The sequence below is a fragment of the Halichondria panicea genome, chromosome 16, assembly GCF_963675165.1.
Source record: "Halichondria panicea chromosome 16, odHalPani1.1, whole genome shotgun sequence".
Taxonomy (NCBI): Eukaryota; Metazoa; Porifera; class Demospongiae; order Suberitida; family Halichondriidae; genus Halichondria; species Halichondria panicea.
In genome coordinates this window covers 1,571,718-1,593,892 of record NC_087392.1, presented here as the reverse complement: position 1 = coordinate 1,593,892, position 22,175 = coordinate 1,571,718, and the positions used below count along the sequence as shown (strand labels likewise).

Sequence of the window (22,175 nt, the reverse complement as noted above, 5' to 3'; positions counted from 1 at the left end):
CCCCTCAATGCACTTTGTAAAAACTTAAATTTGCATGTTGTATATTTTCTGTTTTCATAGTCTTCTAGTCTTTCTTCATGGTATCAATGTCGTCTCCTTCATCATATTTATGTTATAAATTATAATTATGTTTATACGATGTCTGTAGTCTAGAGACGATCAGGTTGAATTTTTAGGTTAGAAATAACTAGCATATCTACTGTAATTACCTTACCTCATGGGATGCCTTTTCTTGACAATTCTTGAACTCGATCACTGGAATCGGTGAAGATAATTATTCGATCGGCTTCATATTTCTCCGATTTCGTTCGATATAATCAGCAGCTTCTCAAAGCTTCGTTCTTCTCATTTTCAAACACTAAAAACACTTTAACTTCACAGTTCTGTAGTGGTAGTATATCTAGATCACAATCTAAAAAAACGTTGTGCAGAAACTTGCACAGTAGTCTGTCTACTTCACTGCGCATGTGTAAGATAGCCACACAATGGCATGCGCAATGAGAGACTATTTAATTGAGAGTGACTGCATTAGATCTACCTATACATCTATAATCATATCATAAATAATGGCTGATAGAGTCAGCTTTTATCAAACTAAGGATGGGCTGGAGGGAGAAATCACATGTCCTTTGTGCCTGAACGTCTTTAAAGACCCAAAGATTCTTGCTTGTGGACATATCTACTGTCGAGACCCCTGCCTGTCTGGTCTTGCCACTCAAGGAAACGACGAAGACGCAACATGTCCAGAATGTCGCAAAATTTCTCATATCCGAAATGGGGATATCGGCTCTTTTCCGACTGCATTTCATATCAGGAGACTGATAGATTTACATGATTCTATGCACGAGGTACGATTAGCAGACCTTTCAGACCAGGAGACTCCCAAGCATTGCCAAACTCACTCTGGCCAAGAGCTAGCAATATACTGCCACGAATGTGAAGAAGTGCTATGTAGAGATTGTCTGATAGCAACCACCACTCACAATGGACATCAGTACGACTACATTGCCAAGGCGGCTATAAGGCTTAAAAAAGTTCTAAATGAGTCAGTAGAGCCAGCAAAATCTCTTCAAAAGCCTCTCTTTCAGGCTCTTATAAAAATTGAAGGGACCAAGGCAGATATTTTAAGGCAACAATTGCTGATTGGAAAAGATATCGACACTGAAGTGGACAGACAAGTTCAAAAGCTGACTGAAAAACGAAGAAATTTGCACTCTAAATTGTCATCCATCACTACCCAAAAAACAACTAATGTTGTTGCTAGAGAGCAAATGCTTAGCAAGACGCACATTGAATTGTCGGAATGCATTTGTACAGTCGAAGATGCTGTGGAGAAACTTAACGATCTTGATGTCGTGTTTCGAATGAAAAAACTCGAGAAACAAATCAAGCAGCTCACCGTGAAAGCTGAACAAATGCCACTCAATCCGGTCACTTCTGCTGACACATACCTGTGTACAGCTACTCCTGATTCTGTAGCCCTAAGCAGTAAGCAGTTCTATCTCTGCAGTGGTAAGCAAGCTTTGGCTTCTAAATGTACCTTCCAAAAAGAAGGAATACGAAATGCATGGGTTGGTCAGGAGATTAGAATGCTCATTAAGGTGTGTGATTCTAAAGGAGTTGATTGTGTCGACGAGCAAACAATCTCAGTTGAACTTCTCTGTTTGCGTGATGTCAGCATGTCTCTATTAAGCACTACTTGCACCAGGCCAGGACACTATCTTGTGCAGTTCACTCCCAAGAATCGTGGGCGTCACATACTTGTAATCAAGGTGAACGGCTTTCACATTTTAGGCAGTCCAAGAGATGTGTTTATTCAAATGCCACCACAGAAATTAAATGTGCCCATTAGCCTTATTCCTCGACTAAAGCATCCAAGCGGGCTCACATGCTTAGACGGATACCTACTAGTTTGTGAGAATGAGGGAGATCAAATCCTCATGTACGACAAAAATTTCCACCGAGTCAAAATTCTTGCCAAGGACTTGAACAAACCAAACAATGTAGCCATCGATCGGGATTCCAACATTTATGTCACCACAACTGGGGACAATTTGCTGCACAAGCTCGATCGAGATGGCCAGCATTTGCTATCTACCACTCCAAACAGAGACCAGCAACTCGAGTTCCCCCATGGAATATGTGTTGTAAAGAGCAATCTTGTTTGCGTGTGCGATTCTCAGCATCACAAGATTATGGTGTACGATACAAACCTGAATCTCAAGAGCAGCAAGAGTACCATCGGTAAGAGAGGGTCCAAACCGGGCCAATTTCAACTGCCCCTTGGTATAACCCCGAACGACGCAAGTGGTGAAGTGTTCATCGCTGACTCTGACAATCATCGAATTCAAGTATTTGACAAGAAAATTTTCAATGTCAAGCCGCCTTCCCCCCTCACACCCATACGAGCTATTAGTGAGATGGGAAACACTCCTGGAAAACTACAGCAACCCATATCCATCCAAACTTATGCCGAATATCTCTATGTAACAGACAGCGGGAACAATCGAGTGTCAGTGTTTACACAGACAGGCCAGTTTGTATCTACTTTTGGGGAGGGATACCTCTCACAGCCTGAGGGGATAACCATTGACCAAGACGGATTTGTGTACGTGTGCAGTCACTTGAAACAAGTATTTGTTTTTTGAACATACTTTCTTACAATAGTGTTTGGATCTATAATGATGTGACATAATGTGTGATACTATAAGTATTAATTATTACATTTTTGTTCTTATAATTCTTGTTCTTATAATTATTAGCTATTGTGTGTTTGTGAAACAATTGTCAGTTCAAGTGAGCGGGTTGCCATAAGATCAATAACAGCTACACCAGCAGATCCTGATCTCCATCAACTGCGTCTTCAGAGCTAGCCAGTGTTTCTGTAAAGAGATATACAAAACATAAATCATACTTGCAAACAATACACAAGCAGGCTTTACTGTACTGATATTGGGGATAGTGAATGTACACACATGCATACCATTATCTTTAGAGTATGCATTGTCAGCCATCACTAGATGTATGAGTGTGGGGTAGTACTGAGTGTTCTGCTCTCCTATCACAGCCACAATGTGCTCAGAGGGGAACATCTTCTCACTGCCAGAGCCCTCCGTCGAACTGGACTCATCTTCATAGAATGTCTAATATAATAGAAAACACAACAGTAGTGTACTTGTACGTATATGTAATGAGTGTGTCAATCAGTACCACAATGGAAACAATATACTAATAAATTATTGTACATGTGACTAAAAGGTGGATTGTTACCCTGAAGAATAGAAAACCATTAATATGGAGGTCTGTTGATAACACATGAAGTTTATCAAAACACACACACACACCACTACCACATAAAGCCCTTGCCACTACCCATACAACAATGTACATGTAGGCGCGCGCGCACACACACACACACACACACACACACACACACACACACACACACACACACACAGACACACACACACACAGACACACACACACACACACACACACACACACACACACACACACACACACACACACACACACACACACACACACACACACACACACACACACACACACACACACACCTGTACAAGCTGATAGGCCTCGACCAGTGTGTCTAAACCAAACTTTCCCTCTAGCAGAGTTCTAGTCTCCTCTAGTCGGCTGAATACAGATCCACCCTCCGTGGACTGGGGGTTATTGGGGTCATCGGCAGGTGTGCCTTCATCATCTGAGTGTGTATGGCACATAACAAGTGTAATGCCATTTTAAAGCTATAAGGTCAAATGAAATATCACATAACGTACTGTGACTCAGTTTGGCTTACCTGAGTCCTCCCAGTTCTCAGATATAGGGAACACAGGCACTACTTCAACTTCCTCTCGAGATGGGGCAGAATGCATAGGAGATTCTATTGAATAAACGCCACTAAAAATGTGTAACAAAGAAGTTTTACTGACTCACTTGCACTTGCATCCTCCACAAATGATTGCAGTGTCTTGACCAATTGTTGCAAATCATCATCTTCTTCGTCTTCTGAACCGTCATCTCCAGACCCTTCATCATCAGAAGGGTTTCCCCTTTCAGAGGGACTTGCCCCTTCATCAGAGGAGCTTTCCCCTTCCTCGGGGGAATCCCCCTCCTCAGCAACTTCCTCCAGGTCAGAGCCCTCATCATTTTCACTATCCTCAGAGAAAGCACCATCCTCTGGCTTGTCAGGATACGTGGCAAAGAGGATCCTCAAATCAGGAAGGGAGCAAGTATGCAACAAGCTGACGTTTGTGTCAAATAAGCCAGCACGTAGAGATGCAGAGAAGATGGATGGAGGCGTGTGTTTAACTGCTGGCAGGACTTCTTTTCTGAGTGGTTCCTCTGTCTTGTTAAGAGGCTTCGGTGACTGTGAAGGTTGACAATAATAATACATAAAGTGTACGATTATAAGTATTGAGTACAAACTATCCAACTTACTGGTGCTGTGGGAGTTGAGAACACCTCTTGTATTGGGGGAGGGACCTCGGTGACAGCAATGGAGCTAGACACTTCCTCCTCTATATCCTGCACCTGAATCGAGCTGACATCACTCTCTTTAGGAGGCTGGATTGTATCTGGTGTAGGAGTCATTGCTTCCTCACCCGCTTGCCCCTCCCCCCAGGCTTGTTTCACAGGAGGCTCCTCCCCACTCGGCTCGTTAGAAACAACCACCCACGACTTAGACATCTGCACACCGACAACTGGTGATCCCTCGTTTCCTTCAATACTTGTATCATCTTTTTTCATATTCTCGATCTTGTCTCCTTGGGGTGAGTCCTTAGTTTCAGTTGGTTCTGACGTACGTGTAACAGCTTCATCGTTGCTCAGAGTGGTGGTATCTCCTCTATTAGTGCTCGGTTCAGTTGGTGGCTCAGCACTGAGTTGTATCACCTCCATTCTTGTCTGTCCACCTGTTGGGAGAAGTGAACATGGTGAGCAGATCGAGTAATGAATATATTGACTCACTCAATTCGTCCTTGTTGACTGCATAGGTGGCAGTCTGTAATGTCTTCTCCTGTAGCATAGCAATGAGAGGCTGCCCCTCCTTGTTAGCCCATTGCTTTCTGGCACCATCAACTGGTCCATCCTTGAACACAACATTAGTCGTTTCTGCACAAGCACATTACAGCATGATTATACATGTCACGACATTGCACTAACCTTCAATGACCCCTCCAGTAGAATCACATTGCTGAGCAATAACCGGCTCCTTAGGAGGCTCTCCCCACTGTTTCCTTGGCTCCGCCCACTTCCCTTGAGGCGCCACCTCATTTGCTGGAGGAGGTCGAGTAAGGACAGGGGCCACCCTTTGCCGATGTCTTTCCTCCAACTTTTTCCTCATAGCCTCAGCCTGCTCATCAGCTTGGGCCTAAGCAAGATAATTATAATGGCAGGGGTTGAACAATTGAATATATTGTAGCCCAAGAAGCTACATGTACCGACTACGTATATCATAATTTGAACCTGTAAATTTTCCCAAGTCAAGTTATCTAATTGACCAGACAAAATAATTAGCACAATATGATTGGTATAATTAGAGCTATAAAAAGCACAATTCTTTGGTCATAAACACTGTACCTTCAATGCTGCAATTTTCCTCCTCCTCTCGTCGAGGTTCAGCTGTGGGGGGCCAGTCACCACCCTCGTCTCCCCCTCAGGCTGTCGTGGGGGGTCTGGCTTATAGAGCTGCATCCTATGCTGTATCCGCTTCCTCTCCATGTAGTTTTGCTGACGGATGGCCTGGAGCTTCTTCAGGTAGTTCTAGAACAATCACAAGAGAACTCGTCTGAGCTATGCACACTAAAAAAGACCAACCTATAGTTACGTATTAACAATTTATGTGACTCAATGTGATTGTATTTCCCACATGTATACAGTGTAGATGTTTAAAACCACTTAATTGTGTCCCGATAATGCTGACCCGGCTATACGCATAAAACAATTTATGATACAGAGCTTCCCTAGCCTATGCCGTTAACTATAACTATACCTCCTCAGCTTTGCTCTTCTCCCTCCCTCCCCCTGCACCAACATTGCCTGCTGCTGCTGCGGGAGTGTGAGGGGGTAACTGCACTGGTGGTGCCCTCCATTGAGCATGACCCCTCGCCTTGTTAGCAGCTGCCTCTCTCTGACGCTGCTGGTACTCGGCAATCACTCTAGCCTTTTCAGCAGCCTTTATAGCCTCATATCTGGAGTGTAAGGTCATAATAATTATTTCATGATCATCAGTCATTGTGTACCTGTCATTCTGTGCAGTATCTTGTACATTGTGTTTCGATAGGGGCTCAATATTCTCCCTTTCATCCTTTACTTCTTCTTCACTCTCGAGTTGGGGAGGCTCCTGCTCATTAGAAAACTGGTCTTTGCCCCCGGACAATGTGGCTCTCCAGCCTTGAGCTGCTACTTTCTTTGCCTGCTGGAGTCGAGCAGCCTAAGAGGATAGTAATCAAAACACTGGGCTTGTGTGAGACACGTACAGTATACAATTACTGCCTTCTAACAAACACAACTGAAGAAGTGCTTACATTTTGCTTCCGTGCAAAGTTTTGATGCTGAAGCCTGGCCTCAATGGCATGCTGTAGACATTCACAACCACATTCAATATGCTCCATTTAAATAGACCAGCTACATGTACCTGCTTCCTTATCTCCTCTTTCTGAACTCTCTCTCTTTCGTTAGCCTCTTTCTTGCGAGCAGCCAGAGCAGCCGAAATCTGCAGTGGGTAATCTAATGCTCATTCTGAAACATACAGCAGCTAGACATACAGAGCTAATAATTATACTGTAACACTTTACTCACTGGTTTCCGAGCTTGTGGTTGTGAGGGGCGTGGTCTTGCCCGAACAATCACATTTTTCCTCCTAATGTAACAATCACATAATAGTTGTGCTAATTTCAATATCACAGAAATGTCTCACTTGTCTGCCGAGCCTTTTCCCCCTCCGTAGATGGCTCCAGGCTGGTACTTCCTCACTGGGCCAGGAGGGGGTGGATCAATCTTTGGAGGAACGGCTTTTCCCACCACTCCGAGTGGGCGTGGTCTAGGATTAGCGACGGCAGGATTAGATGGTTTCCGATGACGATGAAGGATAGTGTGGCTGAACTCTTCTGCTTGGATCTGCGAGGAAATCGCCATGATTTTAGGACCATTTTAAAGAATTTACAACTAACAGTTTCAGTGAGCAACCCATCTATTCTCTTCTGAATGATGGGGAGTCTGAGTAGTCCATTGACTGATGGCCTCTGTCTGGGCTGGAGCTTGAGGCAAGAGTCGATGAGTGAGCGCAGCTCTCGGCTGTATCTGGTGGAGACAGGAGGATAGGACCCCCTGTGAGTGTGTGGAGTGGGTGGTGGGGTGAAAATTTAGGTTAGTGTAAGATCACCACATAAGAACAGGGTCATTCTCTATGCGGAGTCACAGCTACAAAGCATGCATGTGTGTCAAATATGACAAAGGACAAAGGTTATTTGACTGATAAGATGGGTAAGAGCTGAAAAAATGGAGGGCTCAATATTGTAAATTGAGATAGATGTACCTGACAATCTTCAACACAAGGTTCTTCATGTTCCCTGCCTCAAACTGTATAACCAAGAAGACAATGATTAAAGTACCGACTATATTCACCAGCTCACAAACTCACAGCATGTTTGAGAGTGACTAGCTCGTACAAGACACAGCCCAGAGCCCACACATCGCTAGGGAAACAATCATGTGATAAACGTGTGCAATTTAAGTTAAGAAACAATTAAGGCACACACACCTCTTGTTGTTGTACGGTCTATTCTCGCAGATCTCCGGGGAGAGGTAGTAGGGAGTTCCAATGCATGTTCTGGCAAGCTCCACAGTGCTGTATGGTGGGGAGATATTTTATGACTATTGCAGGGTAATGCTAAATTGCTTGCCTGTTGAGGACCTTGGCTATACCAAAATCGCCAAGTTTCACCACTCCAGATTTCGTCAGAAAGATATTCTAAATTTGAGCAAGTTATCGTTAAAACAATCTCCAATACGCCATACAGACACAATCCTTCCCCACCAAATAATGGTACCTCTGATTTATGGCATACATGTACATGTATGTGGCTCTACAAAGCAATAGGGGCTCTTCACCTGCGACTTGATGTCCCTGTGCAGTATCTTCCTATCATGGACATGCTTTAGCCCCAGGCATATCTGCACGAACCAGTTGAGCACTTGGTCCTCACTGAAGAGCTTGCCTCGCTGGTCACTGATCTTCTTGTAGAGGTCCCCTGCATCGCAATAGTCCATGGCTATGTACAGAGAACCACCGTCCTCAAACGACTCCTGGTACCCCACTATATTCGGGTGCTTCATCTGAGAGAGCACTTTGACCTGAAAGTGTGAATTAGCTATCATAAAGTGCACGGCTTTAGTAAAAATAATGATCATTTTTTACCTCTTTTCTGGAGTCCTCTCGTTCTTTGCGACCCATCTGGGAGGACCCAAAACAAGTCGTAGATACAAGTAACATCAGGTATCACATACTACAAGTCTGCTGCATTTTTGTACATATGTACATTGTTTAAAAATATCACCTTTGAAATGTTGACCTCTTTGATAACACATTGCTTTCCGTCCGCCTTCCGTTTGACAAGCAGAGCTTTTCCAAATGCTCCCTCACCAATTTTACGGATGCGAACATATGCATCCATTCTTCTTAGCTAGCTAGCTCAGTGCAGTGGAAACCAAACGTCTGCATTTGCTTGAGCACAGCAGATAATACTGTCCTCTGTTTTGACACGCCCCCTGTTCTAACACGTACTGGTTGGACTTGACTAGACGACCTTTCCCCTAGTTTCACTAGACAACTGCTTCACTACCTTCTACGTAAAACCGCGGATTGATGTTGGGATTTTCCCTGTTCTAAGGGGAATCCCACAGTCTACATCAAGGAAGGCGTGTTCTTCCACCGCAAGAAAATCCATCAAGATGTCTGAATTTAATCATGCATGACGATGCAGCTGAAGTAAATGAGTGGTTAGACAGTGGTTGATCTCAGCACTGTGGTGTTGTGCTGCAGATGGATGCAAGTGAGAATGAAGAGATGGGCTCCATTTTCCTGAAGCTCCTAGAAGGTACATATGCGTGAGGGGCCACATACCATTTGTGTTTTAAAATGACATCCACACCCACAATATATTTCTTCTCCTCCCCCGGGCAGACCATCCAGACCCTCCCCTATTTTGTCTCCATCGTGCCCTACATGGCTCCTCTCACACGTGTATGCATCATGACTCTCCACCCAAGAGTGTTCCCATCCCCTGCACACCGCTACAGCTCAGGAAGGTGAGGTCCCATCTACTCAAGTTCACTAAAATGATAAGTAGCATGCTTGTTCAGAGGTCCATTCTCACTGACACTGCGCTGTATTCCATGGCTCTTTAGGTGACGAGTCTTCAGACGCTTGAGCTGGACTCCGACACTAGTAGTGCCGGTGGGTGGTCCTTCTCAATGGCCACGCCACTCAATCACTCAACACTCAAGGGGAAACCCCTGCTCGTTAGCAGTCTCCTATCAACAACCAGTGAAATAACCACCACTGAGGAGGAGTGCACTGATGGGTCTGTGAGCGAGGGCAGTAGCACAAAGGAAGAGAAACTGACAAGGAAGAGATTCTTAAATAACAAAAACAAGGTACTTAGCTTTTGAGTTTTGTAGCTCTAAACCTTTAATTTTTCTTCCTTACATGTACAGCCTGTGATTCGAACATTATTTCCTCGACTAACCACCCCATCAACTGAAAGTCCCTGCTCCTCACCCACACTCGGATCAGTTGGACCCAGTCGTATGCTCACCTCTGCTAATAATCACATGACCACCTCCCCGAAAGCAGACTCAACTGTAGCTACTGTCTCACTCTTTGAAAGCCCTCTCAAGGAACAAGCAGAACAAGAGGAGGCATGCAGCCAGGAACTATTCGACAGTCCTGAAATATTCACCCCCAACTTACCAGCCCCTGCTAATCAATCACCTATTGAACTCGATCAATGTATGGAGCAATCAGTCTGGAACAAGAGGGTAACATCTTCGGAAATGCTTTTAATGACACCAGCAGCTCTCTCACAGCCTCCAGTCCACAGTACTCCACTCCACCCTCATACACCAGGTAGAGTTAGTTTTGTTTTCCTCTATGCACTGTTTATAATCATTCTACAGCTGGTCCCCCCTTGTCCACTACCCCTCTGGCCCCTGCAACAATCGTGTGTGAGGCAGCCACTCCTCTGATGGCGTCAACGGTGGCCACACCCACAGTAGGAGATGAAGATGTATTCGATGTATTATTTATGAGTAGGAGTCAATTGGAGTCGAGATTTTGTACCAAAAACAATAACTATCAAAAACGTTGTGATACTCAAGTGGAAGAGTTCTGTCACCGAGACAATATGGAGGCAGATAAATCTCAGCCAAATGAGGAGAAAATTACTAGAACGCCTGACGCCAAGACAATCAGTCGCCAATCACCTACCCCTGAGATGAAACAGCCTGCGACTAAACGAAAGAGATTAACAACTAAAGCATTTTCTTATCCTAGTAAGCAGCAGTTCAACAAGCCAGTGCGTAAACGAATTCGATTCAAACAGTCCAAACGAGAAGCCAGTGTCCCCATCAATACTCCACCTGCAGTCAATGCTGAATCTTTGTCCCCACTTTTAAAGAGAGCTCGTGTTGAAAGCACATTTGAAGAAAGGAGAGAGGAGAGAAATGACTCTTTGCCCCCGTCCCCCCGTGGTAGTAGTAACACCAAAGAAAACTATGTTTCTGAAGTGGATGCAATGGAACCAACTGTTCTATCTGTGGATGAATCTGTTGTGAATGACGAGAAAGATTGTATCACGTCTCAGACTGAAACAAAAACACAAGAAGCACAACAACACTCTGTATCTCAAGAGGAACAAATGCTTGTAGGTGAACAAGATGTGAGATTTGATAAACAAGCAAAAGTTACTGTTTCGTCTACAAAGCAAGATACAATAATGGATATTAATGATGATTGTGTCAAACCACTCCCTCCTATGGAGCCCGTCTTTGCTGTGCAAGAAACACCTCCTGCTAAAGCTCAACAGTTTGATTCTGCAATGCCACAGTCTCTCTCCAAGCCATCACTAACAAAGGTGTCTGGTATGCGACGATCCTTTGCTGGCAGTGTACACACAATAAAGGATTCTAATGAGCCTCCTGAGATGTCAACAGCACCTGATACAAGGTATACCTAGTTACTTCTATTCTGAACTCCTAGAACCACATTATTAACTCTCAACCCCACTTCCCTTTTTATTTTGTTTCCAATCTCTCCCTGTAGATTTGTTGGCTTCAAGACAGCCTCTGGTGGGTTGATAGCCATATCAGCAACAGCTCTGGACAAAGCCAAGCAATTGATTGGTGAAGAGCTTGAATATGAACAGTCTCCAGCAGATGATAAAAAAGTCATAAGCACTCCATTGGCCAACACTTTAACGACAATTTCAAATACATCGATCAAGAATGCTAATAAATTTACAACCCCTTCACTTATTAAAACGTCGTCATTGACTACTAGTAATCAGTTTCAAACTCCCTCTACTTCAAAACCAACCAAGCCTAAACCCAAACTTTTCAAAGCTCCTCGCTCAGCTGCCAGTGTCTCGAAAGCCGAGGAACAAGCTTCTCTCTCTCGGATACTCAAGAAATTCGGTGTCAAGCCAATTTCAAACTCTACCCCCAACGTCAAAACAAAGGAGCAAAAGGTGGAGACAGGATTCAGCACAGCCAGTGGATCGAAGCTCTCAACCTCTCACACCTCTTTGATGAAAGCAAGAAGGCTTTTGGCTAGTGACAAAGAGAATGGAATTGAATCACCAGACATAACTTCAGTATCTGGAACGGAAGAAAGATCAATAGGAACAAGATTCGAAACTGTTTCTACCAAGATCTTGGGTGTACGAGAGATGACTGGGTTCCAGACAGCAGCTGGTAAAGGACTCACTGTTCCTGTGGACTTGTTGGAGAATGCTAAATCTGAAGAGACACACTCGCCACTTCCCCACACATCACGTTCTTCGTCAGAACAATTCTCTGCTGTCGGTTTCCAAACTGCGTCTGGTAAAGGCATTAAAGTGAGCTCAGCTGCAATAGCGAGGGCCAAGTCAATCATTAACAGCAGCGAAGATAATGTTAGTGACAAATTAGACACGCCTGCTCCGATCATTGCCATGGAAACTGGATTCAAAACAGGCGGAGGATCAGCAATATCCGTGAGAAGAGACTCTTTGCAAAAAGCAAAGCAAATACTTAGTGAGGAAAAGGACCCATGTGAGATCGACACTAAAGAGACTGACTACACCAGCTGCCTCTCAGCACTAGAGGTGGAGCATCTGTACTGTTTCACTCAAATTGATTCCAAGAAGCCCCCTCGTTTGGCGGCCACTGCACCTGAAGGAGACCCCCCAGTGCTGGTTAAGTCAGAGGATGAGAACGATGAAGATTGTGATGAAGCTGATGTAATGGATGTGTCTACTGGCTGCTACTTTAACACTCAGGTGAGCATATACCCAGTATTTTCTCATTGTGTGTGTAGGTACATGTACAGAGCATATTGTATAAACCGACGTAGTACAATCAAATTTAAACTCTGTGTTTTTCTGTCTGTTCTTGGTTTAATAAATGTATGCAATTTTTTACCTCAGGTGGTCAAACAGTTTTTGGACTTCTCTGTGGACGAGGGCAGTTTTGTCAATGAAGACCCTCCAAAGCGAGACACCTCCCCTAAACGTGATTCCTCGGCCGACCCTCTGCTACCTGAAACACCTGATGCTGTAAAGAGGCTTGTGGGCATTAGCCAGGCAAAATCTGAATCACAGGAGAAGGAACCTGTTTTCGATCCACAATCTCCAGACGCCAACTTGAGTATCGGAATCCGATTATCTGATCTGGAAGCTACTTTCTCGTCCGATCACCCCTCTAAACTAGACCTGAGCAGCCTATCAACCGTGAGGGATGAGTTTACAAAGAGTATGATTGATAATATGGACTCCTCTGTACTGTCACAAGCTGACAACAAAGAAGAAAGCTCACCAAAGATAGAGGAGGTAAACATACCACCTCAAGAATCCTCAGCTACTACCACTGAGCATGCTGAATTGGAATCCAATAGCCCAAGCTCCTCCTACCCACCATTGCCTGAGGGGCCTAACAACACTGAGGACATGGACACCACTCTGTATGTGCAAGAGTCTCAACAGCCGACTGTCCCTGTGGAAATGAGCGAGTGTGGTAATGACAGGGACTCCCCCATTGATGAACCTGCCCATGAAGGAGCTGATAACCAGACTTTGTGTGTGAACAGCATTACTACTAATCAAGGGTTTGATGATGTTGATATCGAAAATCTTACTAATAGACCAGAGGTCAAGGTTCAGACACCCTCTCCAAAAGTCATGCAAACTGAAGAGAGCGTACCCGACACACCTCCTGGAGGGAGCACATCAAAGATGACAGGGTTCACTGGATTCATGACTGCTGGCGGGAGGAAGGTGGACGTGTCACAACAAGCATTGGAAGCTGTTCGCCTTAAATTTTCTAACTTTGACAAAGAAATCACAGAGCAGACTCCAGTCTCTGAGAATATCCCAGTAAATAAGCTGAAAAGTGATTTCAAAGAGAGAAGTTTTCCAGGCCTTCAAACAGCTAGTGGGAAAAAGGTTGAAGTATCTAAAGAATCTCTCCAAGCGGCTAAAAGAACATTAGGCGGAGAAACAAACTCACAAATTCAATGGCCGGTAGGATTGCAAACAGCAAGTGGCAAACAAATTGAGATGTCAGAAAATTCACTCCAAGCAGCAAGAAACACTCTGCAATCTAGTTTCGGTGGTCTTCAAACAGCCAGTGGTAAAAAAGTGACTCTTTCCGAAGAATCTATTCGAGCTGCCAAAGCAACACTCGACTGTGCCACATCACAACAGTGCACTATAAGATCAAGTACCTCTTTCCCTGGTCTCCAAACAGCCAGTGGTCAGAATGTGGACATCTCTACAGAGCATTTGCAAGCAGCCAAAGCTACACTAGACCGTGACCATCCTGTCTCGAATAAGTTGTCAACTCAGCCTCTAAAGAACATGACACTAAAGACGTCGTTAGTCGATGTGCCCAGTACTTCTACTTTCCAACCTCCTCTCAAGAATGTGAGAAGTGTTGGACAGTCGTCTGCTGATACCACACCCACTACCAAGTATAAGCCCATATTCAAGAGTGGTGAGCAGAGTGTTGCCAGGAAGCCTGCCACGTTCGGTCAACCTCAGAGGAGATTGGGGTCATCAAAGAGAGGTATCGTCTCAACACCAGAAGGTCAGTTCAGTGAACTTAAAGTTGATACCCCCCCCCCCCCCTTTAAAAATATTCAACACACTCCATTTGTTATATGCGTGATACTTGTATTCATGCAGATACTTTCTCTCTCCAGGTTCCATACAAGATCGTCACCCCACACACTGTCACAGACCCCTCGTCCCCACACAGACCTACCTTAAAGAGGACGGCTCTTACTTCATCTCCTCACACCAGCAGCGTCTCTACACCACCCCCCATCGAACAAGACACCAACTCTCAGACCCCACCCATCATCATCGGGACGGTGACGGTCGAACTAGATCCGATTCTGGTATTGTTTCGAGAACAAGCAACGTGACAACCACTCCCCTGGGCTCTGGAAGGTCTAAGAATGTTGTTCAGCCAGTATGGAAGGGCTCCATCGGTGCTCAGAAGTCAAAAAGCGCTCAAAGGATTCAAACAGGAGAAACTGTGGCTCAACCGAAATCAAATGATGGTCCCAAGTTTATGGAAAATCAAAAAGAACGGTTATTAAAGCCTGCTTCTATTGGTACTTCAATAGTACACACACCCACTACTTTGCCAGATTACCAGTCTTCTAAACCTGATGATGACCCCACCCTGGACTCTCTACACATCACCTTGAGCCAAGTGTTTGCCATGGAGGAATCTCAACAGCTGCTACTGGACGAGGGGACAAAGGTCACCTCTGAAGGGGGCAATAAAAAAGAGGATTCTGGCTACATCAGTCGGGAGGTTTCGTCAATGAGATCACCCACTCCTGAAGATGGCAAGACGTTGGCAAAAGAGACGGCTGGAGAGAATGGTAATGGTATTTTGACAGCTGAAGTTGCTCACGACTTACTCAACGACAGTTTGGAGATGGATTGTAACGACATCACTATACACGAGTCTACTAGTAAGAAAGAACAAGAAACTGAAAAAGTAACTCCCAATCGACAAGAGGAAACACTAACCCACACTCCCCCCACCTCGACGAGACCTATGTCTGGGACTCTCCTCTCAGTAAGATCAGAATACAAACGTATTAGTCTACGGTCTGCCATCCACCATAGACCACCGGGTAGACACTCTGTGCGTGAGCTTCTCTCTCTGGGAATCCACAGTAGCACTGTTTCTGTTTCATTCGCAAGTGCACTTCAGTATCAATTCCAAGGCAATCGATTCTTCAGCAACTCTGTGTTACGTGGATCCACTGTATGTGTGGGAGATGGAGTGCAACTGGCTTTGAATCGAGGAGTGGTCGGATTGAACGAATTCTGGGACGGTTTTCGGCGATCGCCTGGTGTGGACGAGTGTCTAATAAGCTTCGAATGGTTCTCCTGTCACTATAAACAGCTTGTGTGGAAGTTGGCAGCAATGGAAGTATCCTATCCCCGTCTGTTTGCTGGGTGGTGCTTGACTCCTGACTGGTTGTTGTTGCAACTCAAGTATCGGTATGATCGAGAGATTGATCAGGCTGAGAGGTGTGCTCTTCGCAAGATCTGTGAGCACGATGATCTGGCTTCTCGGAGAATGGTTCTTTGTATTGCAAGTATCAACCACGAGGGGATTGAGCAGTCACTAGCCGACAATGGACATGGGAATGGAAATGGAGAGACTAAGCATGGCCATTCTTGTATTGATCTAACTGATGGTTGGTATACGTTGCCCTGCATTATCGATCGCCCACTGAAGCACATGATTAAGAATCGCAAAATTTCGATAGGTACAAAACTACTCATATTTGGAGCTGAACTGACTGGCCTCAATTCTCCCTGCCACCCCCTCGAAGTGCCGCAATCATGTTCTCTCAAGATCTCCACCAACTCGACTCGTCGTGCCCGTTGGTACGCTAAACTGGGATATCAGGCCACGCCCCATTCGTACCCCATCCCCCTCTCAGCTGTGTACCCCGACGGAGGGTTAGTGGGATGTACAGAAGTGGTGATCAGCAGGGTCTACCCACTGTTGTTCTTTGAGAAGAGAGAGGGAGCCAAGGGTGTGTTCAGAAGCGAGAGACAGGAGAGGAAAATGGCTGGTAGTTTTGAAAAGAAGAGACAGAGAAGGATTGAAGAGATCTGCTCTCGAGTGCAAACAAAGTTTGAAATTGAAATATCCAAGGAAGGCGAGTGTATGGACATAATTATATTAAAATGGTGGATTAATTGCTAAAGAAAGTATAATACTTATAGTTACATGCCTTCATTGCCTTGTAGCTACATGTACGTATGCTGCTAACTAAAAGTTGCTGTTTTTGTTTTCTCTACATTGTTGATACAGCACCGTACAAACGTATCAGTCTAGTATTATTACTGTATAATGTGTATTAATGTTCACAGACACAGGGAGTGGTGGTCGTCGGAGGTCACGGCGACTCAACACTCTACAGATAAAGCAGCTGCAAGATGGAGAGGAGATTCACACTGCACTCACTAATGCTCCTGACCCAGCGGCCTTTCAAGTAAGCCATCATTCTGATGACAAAACCACTTATATACATGTAGCCTATAGCTGTGTATTACGCATTCTGTGAACCTTAAAGATACTTGTGTGCACGCTATATACATGAACTTGTATAACAGTCGTCATAATGCTACATGTGATGTACTTGTATTACAGTCAGTCATGTGCTTGTGTAGGAACTGCTGAGCACCACTCAGCGAACCTTGTTGGAAAGCTACCATCAGAGTCTAGTGGAGAGACGACAGGGCCAGCTCCAGGAGAGGATCAGACAAGCCATACAAGAGGCCGAGGAACAGTTGCCACAGCAACGCTCGGTCACGCCCCTCTTGAAAGTTAGGTGGGTGTGATGTAGAATTCTTTGACTGCCTATAACTTAAGTCCTACGAACTAATTTTAGTTGCATTTTGTAGCTCGTAAGGAGATCTAAATGTGTAGCGTTAAATCTGTAACTACAGGACTAGTTAGTAAACTTTCAGCTTTTTCTATAATTTGCTAGATAATTTTTGACTAAGATTTTGTCTCAGGGTGGTGCCGTGTGGGGGGTATGAGAGGGTGGATTGCGTGTTATCAGTGTGGAGACCTGATGAGAGTCTGTATGGTGTTCTCAAAGAGGGGAGTGCCGTCAGAATCACCAACCTCAATACACTCGCACTAAGGTACGTTGTTGACTTCACTGTTCCCTGGCAGTGACATGTACATGTAATATGCACATTTTCCTTTACCCATAGCACTGCTACTGTACTGTCTTGTTCTGCTCTCTGTTTGTGCCTGTCAACAATTTTATTTGTTATTTGTAGATCAAAATTCCACCATCTCCAACTCACTGCCACAAGGTCCACTGTCTATCGACCTTTGCCCTCTGCGAGCCCTCAGGCACTGGCTTTGTACACCCCACGAAGGTGTTGTTCTATCTCATACCTTCACAAGGAGGGCAGCGATTGCCAACTACCACATGGAGAGCTGGACATTGTGGGTGTCGTTGCTTGTATTACCTCTGGTCATGTGATGTCACATGGCTTGGAGGAGGGTGCTAAACAACAACTGGACAGTGTGTTTCTTGCCGACAGTGAGAGGAGGTTGTTGCTCGTTAAAATTTGGGATGGTTTAGAGGTAAGTACATTGTTGTATGGTTGTCCGACTCACTAGCTAGCTAAGTAACTGTAGGTATACCAGCTACGAATTCAAAGAATGTACACTCCCTCCCACGTACACATGCTTCCACCCACCCACACCACTCAGGCCCACTTCCTCCAAGATGTCATTCAGCCCGGAGCACTCCTAGCAGTGACCAACTTGACCTACCGAGGGCTGGACCACACCCACAACGTTCCCACAGTAACAGTGAGGGACATGACCGTGTTCTCCCACCGCCCCACTGACCAACACCTCTGCACGGCAATGGACCAACTGAGAGCAGCCTTACCAGTGAGTGAAGCAATCCTCAAACATTCCCTTGTCTATGTTGCTCTGTATTGCCTGTTCAAGGTAAAAGCTTAGCCTACATGTACATGTATAAATGTAAAGAGCCTCTACATTCCCTATAATTTTATTATGTCCCATTCTTATTCCTGTGCAGGAAGACATGACAGACTATTTGAAAACTCTCCAAATACCATTGGACTTTTGAATTTGAACATTTGTTTTTCATTTTTAATGCACCATCCATCCTATCATATCATATTATATTCACATGTTGTGTTCAAATCAATCATTTTCATCATCAATTCTGTTGAGCATAATAATTTATAATTATTAATTTGATCTGATCAGAAATGAACACAAACTGCATGTGCACACTAGGTGAGATGTACATGTACGTAACGTGGGGTTAAAAATAAACGTTTAGTAAACTACCAAAGCAAATACGAGTATAAAAATAACGGATTTATACCTGACATAAATACAGACACCTGTTACATGTGCTGACATAATTATACATCCACACACAAAATGAACGGTAAATGCACACAATCAATGGTATATGATTTTGAGGGAGTTTATTGGGTCGTTGGGACGAGAATTGTATGCTCTGTGATTAGGCATGCATAGGTTACATGTGATATAGCTATAGTAATACAAGTGATACTATGGAAACAGTCAACAAGAGCACATGATGTGCACTACAGGTATACATGTATCTAAAACTCGAGTAGAAGCAAACAAATTGTGAGAGGTCACACATCACTGAGCAGCAATCAGCGTCTTCTTGGGAACGAGGTGCTTGCCCACACTGGCAGGTGGCAAATCTTCGAGATCGGTTCGAGTACAGAGATTGAACGATGACGTCTCTTGTGTTCCCTCCCTGGGGGGTTCGACCACAGGGGCACTGTAGGGGGTCACTAGGAGGGGGTATTGGAGAGCCACCGACGAGTACTCGGACAGGACAGACTCATAACAGACAGAGAGCTCACGGCCTTGGATCTTGGAGAGGGACTGAAGCGTGACAACAGCTGTTAGCCAATCACAGCCGAGGAGCTTGAGGTCACAGCCGAGGACGGCTAGGGCTAACAGAGAGGGCTGTACGGGGGAGAAACTATGATACCCTTAAGGAGTTCAAAGATTAATATAAATTAAGGGGGATCGTGGGTTCTTGGAAAATAAACTATTAGTTGGCAACTTGATCTGCATACCCATGCATGATGTACAATGTAGAATTAAAGGTAATGTACTACGTCACATGAAATATTCAATCCTAATAAAGGAGGCACACAATTAAACAAAGAGCTCATGCACGTACCCTGAACTTCATGAGAGTGTGGTTAGTGACAATGGCCTCAAGACAGAGGGAGGTATGACAGAGGTGCTGTTCGGGGGAGAGGCAGCCGGGCAGTGAGAGGGAGCCCTCTGTCACACCCACCAAGTGAAACTGTAGAGGGGGGACATGGTATTAATAGATACGTTTGAAGTTGTGTACATTGTCATAATGGCCAAAAAGAGATGTCATAAATATGCTTATTAGACAAAAGCCACCCAAAAACAGCTAACAAAGTTAACTTGGGGATGTATTTTTGTCTCTTAATTTACCACAGGAAATGTGTGTGTGCAGTTGTAAACCCACCATTTTGAGGAAGTCATGAGGAGTGTAGTTAGTCAGTTTGAAGTCGAGTTTCTGCATGACAATCAGCTCCATTCTCTGAATGTCCCTCTGAGAGAACTCACAGCCATAGCCTTGTACTAACACCTCCAACAGCGACTGGAGAGCCTGGAAAAGAAAAACTTTCAAACATGACATACGGAATGCACACATAGGTACACTGTGAAAACATGCAGACAAGAGATGTATTGTGAGCGTTTCTTTGAGGCATTGTTGTGAAACAGCACCATTACAGGATCACATAACAACTGTCTCGTTTCAATAGCACAGATACTATTAGCTTTCGAATCACAATAAAGGCTACAATAAAGTGTTTACGATACTACAAGTTTGAACATGAAAACAGCTGATAATACACACACAATGCCAGCTGACCTCAGCTTTTTCCTCCAGCTTAGCTCCAATATAGAAGCATGTTGCAGTCACACATTGCAAATACTTGGGCCTAACCTGCATGAGTGCGTGTGGGGGTAGAAATGATAGTTTACACGACGGGCGTTCTGACATAATTCTGGAAATACTGTACATGCCTCAATGTACCATTAAGCATCAATGTACCATTAAACATCACAATGTGGCGTCAATGTCTGCTAACTAATGCATATTATGTCCACTTTCAATACCTACAACACTCTAGCTTAAGATAACACCTGGTGAACACATTAAGGACACCAATCAGTGCACTCATCATGCTGAAACATGCACTCATCACGCTGAAACATGTTGAAACATGCATGCTGAAACACCATGCTGAAACATGCAGCCTTAGAACCATCACAACTAAAGCCACATAAAAGCAATCAGTAACCACATCAGACGCTCACCTTGACCAGAGAGAGGAAAGTATCCAAGAGATTGGTAGCTCTGAAGAATACCTCTAGTCGGTAATGGAGGTCGTGTGTCAGTAGACACAGCCATCTCACCATCTCATCTCTGTCGTACGAGTTCACAAATTCCGAGTCACTCTCCTGTTGTTGTGATGGGTGTGTGAAATTAATGTGAGGGGTGGACATGCGATAATAATCATTGGGGTGGTTTTAGAATAAGGTAACAATGTTCTGATGCAATCAGCTCACCAGCCATGCAACCACTATACCTGACCAGATCAGCAAAAATCTACAGCTTCTCATCTATATACAGCTTCTCAGTGAGGGGGAACAAAGAAAACAGCTGACCTGTGACTCAGAGTAGTCTAAAGTCTATACACTACTTCATCATAAGTAGGTACAGTCATGTAGTGGGACTATGGGAATACTACAGTGTGGAGATTGTTTAGATAATAGCGCACTCCTTTGCACCCTTGATTTCCTTTATCATCGCAAACTAACAACAGCAAACTACTTGTAGGAATGTGTTGCGAATACCCAGAGCAGAAACGGATCACTTAGCAAGCATTATGTATAGGACATATGCGATAGTAGAAACAACAAACAACTTATAATATTAAAGAAATGAAACTTTATGCCCACAAACAGTAGTTAGGCTAACCACTCTATCACCACGTATGCAATCAAGGAATTTCTTCTCACAGAATTACCTAGGAATTACCCTAGCAAATAAAACTTTAATTTTGGAAATGCTTCAGTGTTTTATGCAGCTGGGAAACAGTAGATGTTATCCAAACATAAGCTACATTATGAGGTTGTATGTTTTAATATCGTGAAGTAAAAATCTTCGCACAACAACAACACACACTCACATACCTCCTGATAGTAGATCTGTGTAGGAGGAGGTGCGTGTTGCTCTGTTGCCAACGCTGCATGCAGCCGTGTCTCCAACACTGTTGACATCGTCAGCTGATCAACCTGAAGGAGAAAATAGTACACGTACGTACATCAAAGGACACACTGATTCACTAGGCACAAATTGATAAGCCAGCTAGCTAACTAGGGCTAGATTATAACTAGTTCTTTCATTTGTAGCCTACCTGAGATTTTTGCAGAGGTGAGCTCAGAGAGAGGAGTCCTGGATTATATGTCGTTCCGTTAGTCTGCTGGGTTGCTACTACTAGGCCGTGTCCTGGTGCCATGGGCGATCGGGTCTTCTGTCTTCAAGGGGAGTCTTTGAGGTGATCTTGCTAGCTTCTAACACCACGCCATGTCCTCGATGTTCTTACTCCAATTCTTATGCAGCAACTGTCGCAGTGCACAGCTTTTACAAGCTATTTAATATGGCTCAAAGATTTTTAACAGCTTTTCTGCAACTCTTCTTTTGATCTAGTGGTCTAGACTACGCCCACTTATACAGGATGTCCTCTTTGATCGATCAC

The 22,175-nt window shown here is 44.4% G+C and overlaps 4 protein-coding genes across 4 annotated transcripts; 2 read left to right on the top strand and 2 right to left on the bottom strand.

The window, feature by feature from the left end:
• Positions 1-515: 515 nt before the first annotated feature.
• Positions 516-2,800, top strand: LOC135350673 (RING finger protein nhl-1-like). The gene has a single exon (XM_064549534.1). The coding sequence runs from the start codon at positions 567-569 to the stop codon at positions 2,646-2,648; it is 2,082 nt and encodes a 693-aa protein (XP_064405604.1). The 5' UTR covers positions 516-566; the 3' UTR covers positions 2,649-2,800.
• Positions 2,637-8,795, bottom strand: LOC135350668 (serine/threonine-protein kinase Nek1-like). The gene is made up of 23 exons (XM_064549528.1): positions 8,580-8,795; positions 8,441-8,476; positions 8,134-8,376; positions 7,926-7,993; positions 7,784-7,870; positions 7,664-7,718; positions 7,559-7,602; positions 7,194-7,350; positions 6,941-7,140; positions 6,823-6,883; positions 6,659-6,736; positions 6,549-6,599; positions 6,264-6,454; positions 6,014-6,212; positions 5,602-5,784; positions 5,185-5,392; positions 4,990-5,133; positions 4,462-4,934; positions 3,958-4,390; positions 3,821-3,904; positions 3,579-3,724; positions 2,984-3,143; positions 2,637-2,882 (listed from the first exon to the last, which is right to left on the bottom strand). The coding sequence occupies exons 1-23, from the start codon at positions 8,694-8,696 to the stop codon at positions 2,827-2,829; spliced, it is 3,474 nt and encodes a 1,157-aa protein (XP_064405598.1). The 5' UTR covers positions 8,697-8,795; the 3' UTR covers positions 2,637-2,826.
• Positions 8,796-8,962: 167 nt separating this feature from the next.
• On the top strand, positions 8,963-18,568 carry LOC135350664 (uncharacterized). Its single transcript, XM_064549525.1, has 14 exons — positions 8,963-9,119; positions 9,206-9,330; positions 9,430-9,678; positions 9,739-10,150; positions 10,201-11,248; positions 11,345-12,560; positions 12,708-14,364; positions 14,480-16,474; positions 16,689-16,810; positions 16,989-17,149; positions 17,337-17,468; positions 17,610-17,922; positions 18,052-18,237; positions 18,389-18,568. Exons 1-14 carry the CDS (start codon positions 9,065-9,067, stop codon positions 18,437-18,439), a joined length of 7,722 nt encoding a protein of 2,573 aa, XP_064405595.1. The 5' UTR covers positions 8,963-9,064; the 3' UTR covers positions 18,440-18,568.
• Positions 18,506-22,144, bottom strand: LOC135350688 (cyclin-I-like). The gene is made up of 7 exons (XM_064549552.1): positions 21,834-22,144; positions 21,610-21,711; positions 20,731-20,874; positions 20,282-20,356; positions 19,871-20,014; positions 19,550-19,678; positions 18,506-19,329 (listed from the first exon to the last, which is right to left on the bottom strand). The coding sequence occupies exons 1-7, from the start codon at positions 21,933-21,935 to the stop codon at positions 18,994-18,996; spliced, it is 1,032 nt and encodes a 343-aa protein (XP_064405622.1). The 5' UTR covers positions 21,936-22,144; the 3' UTR covers positions 18,506-18,993.
• Between the last annotated feature and the right edge of the window lie 31 nt (positions 22,145-22,175).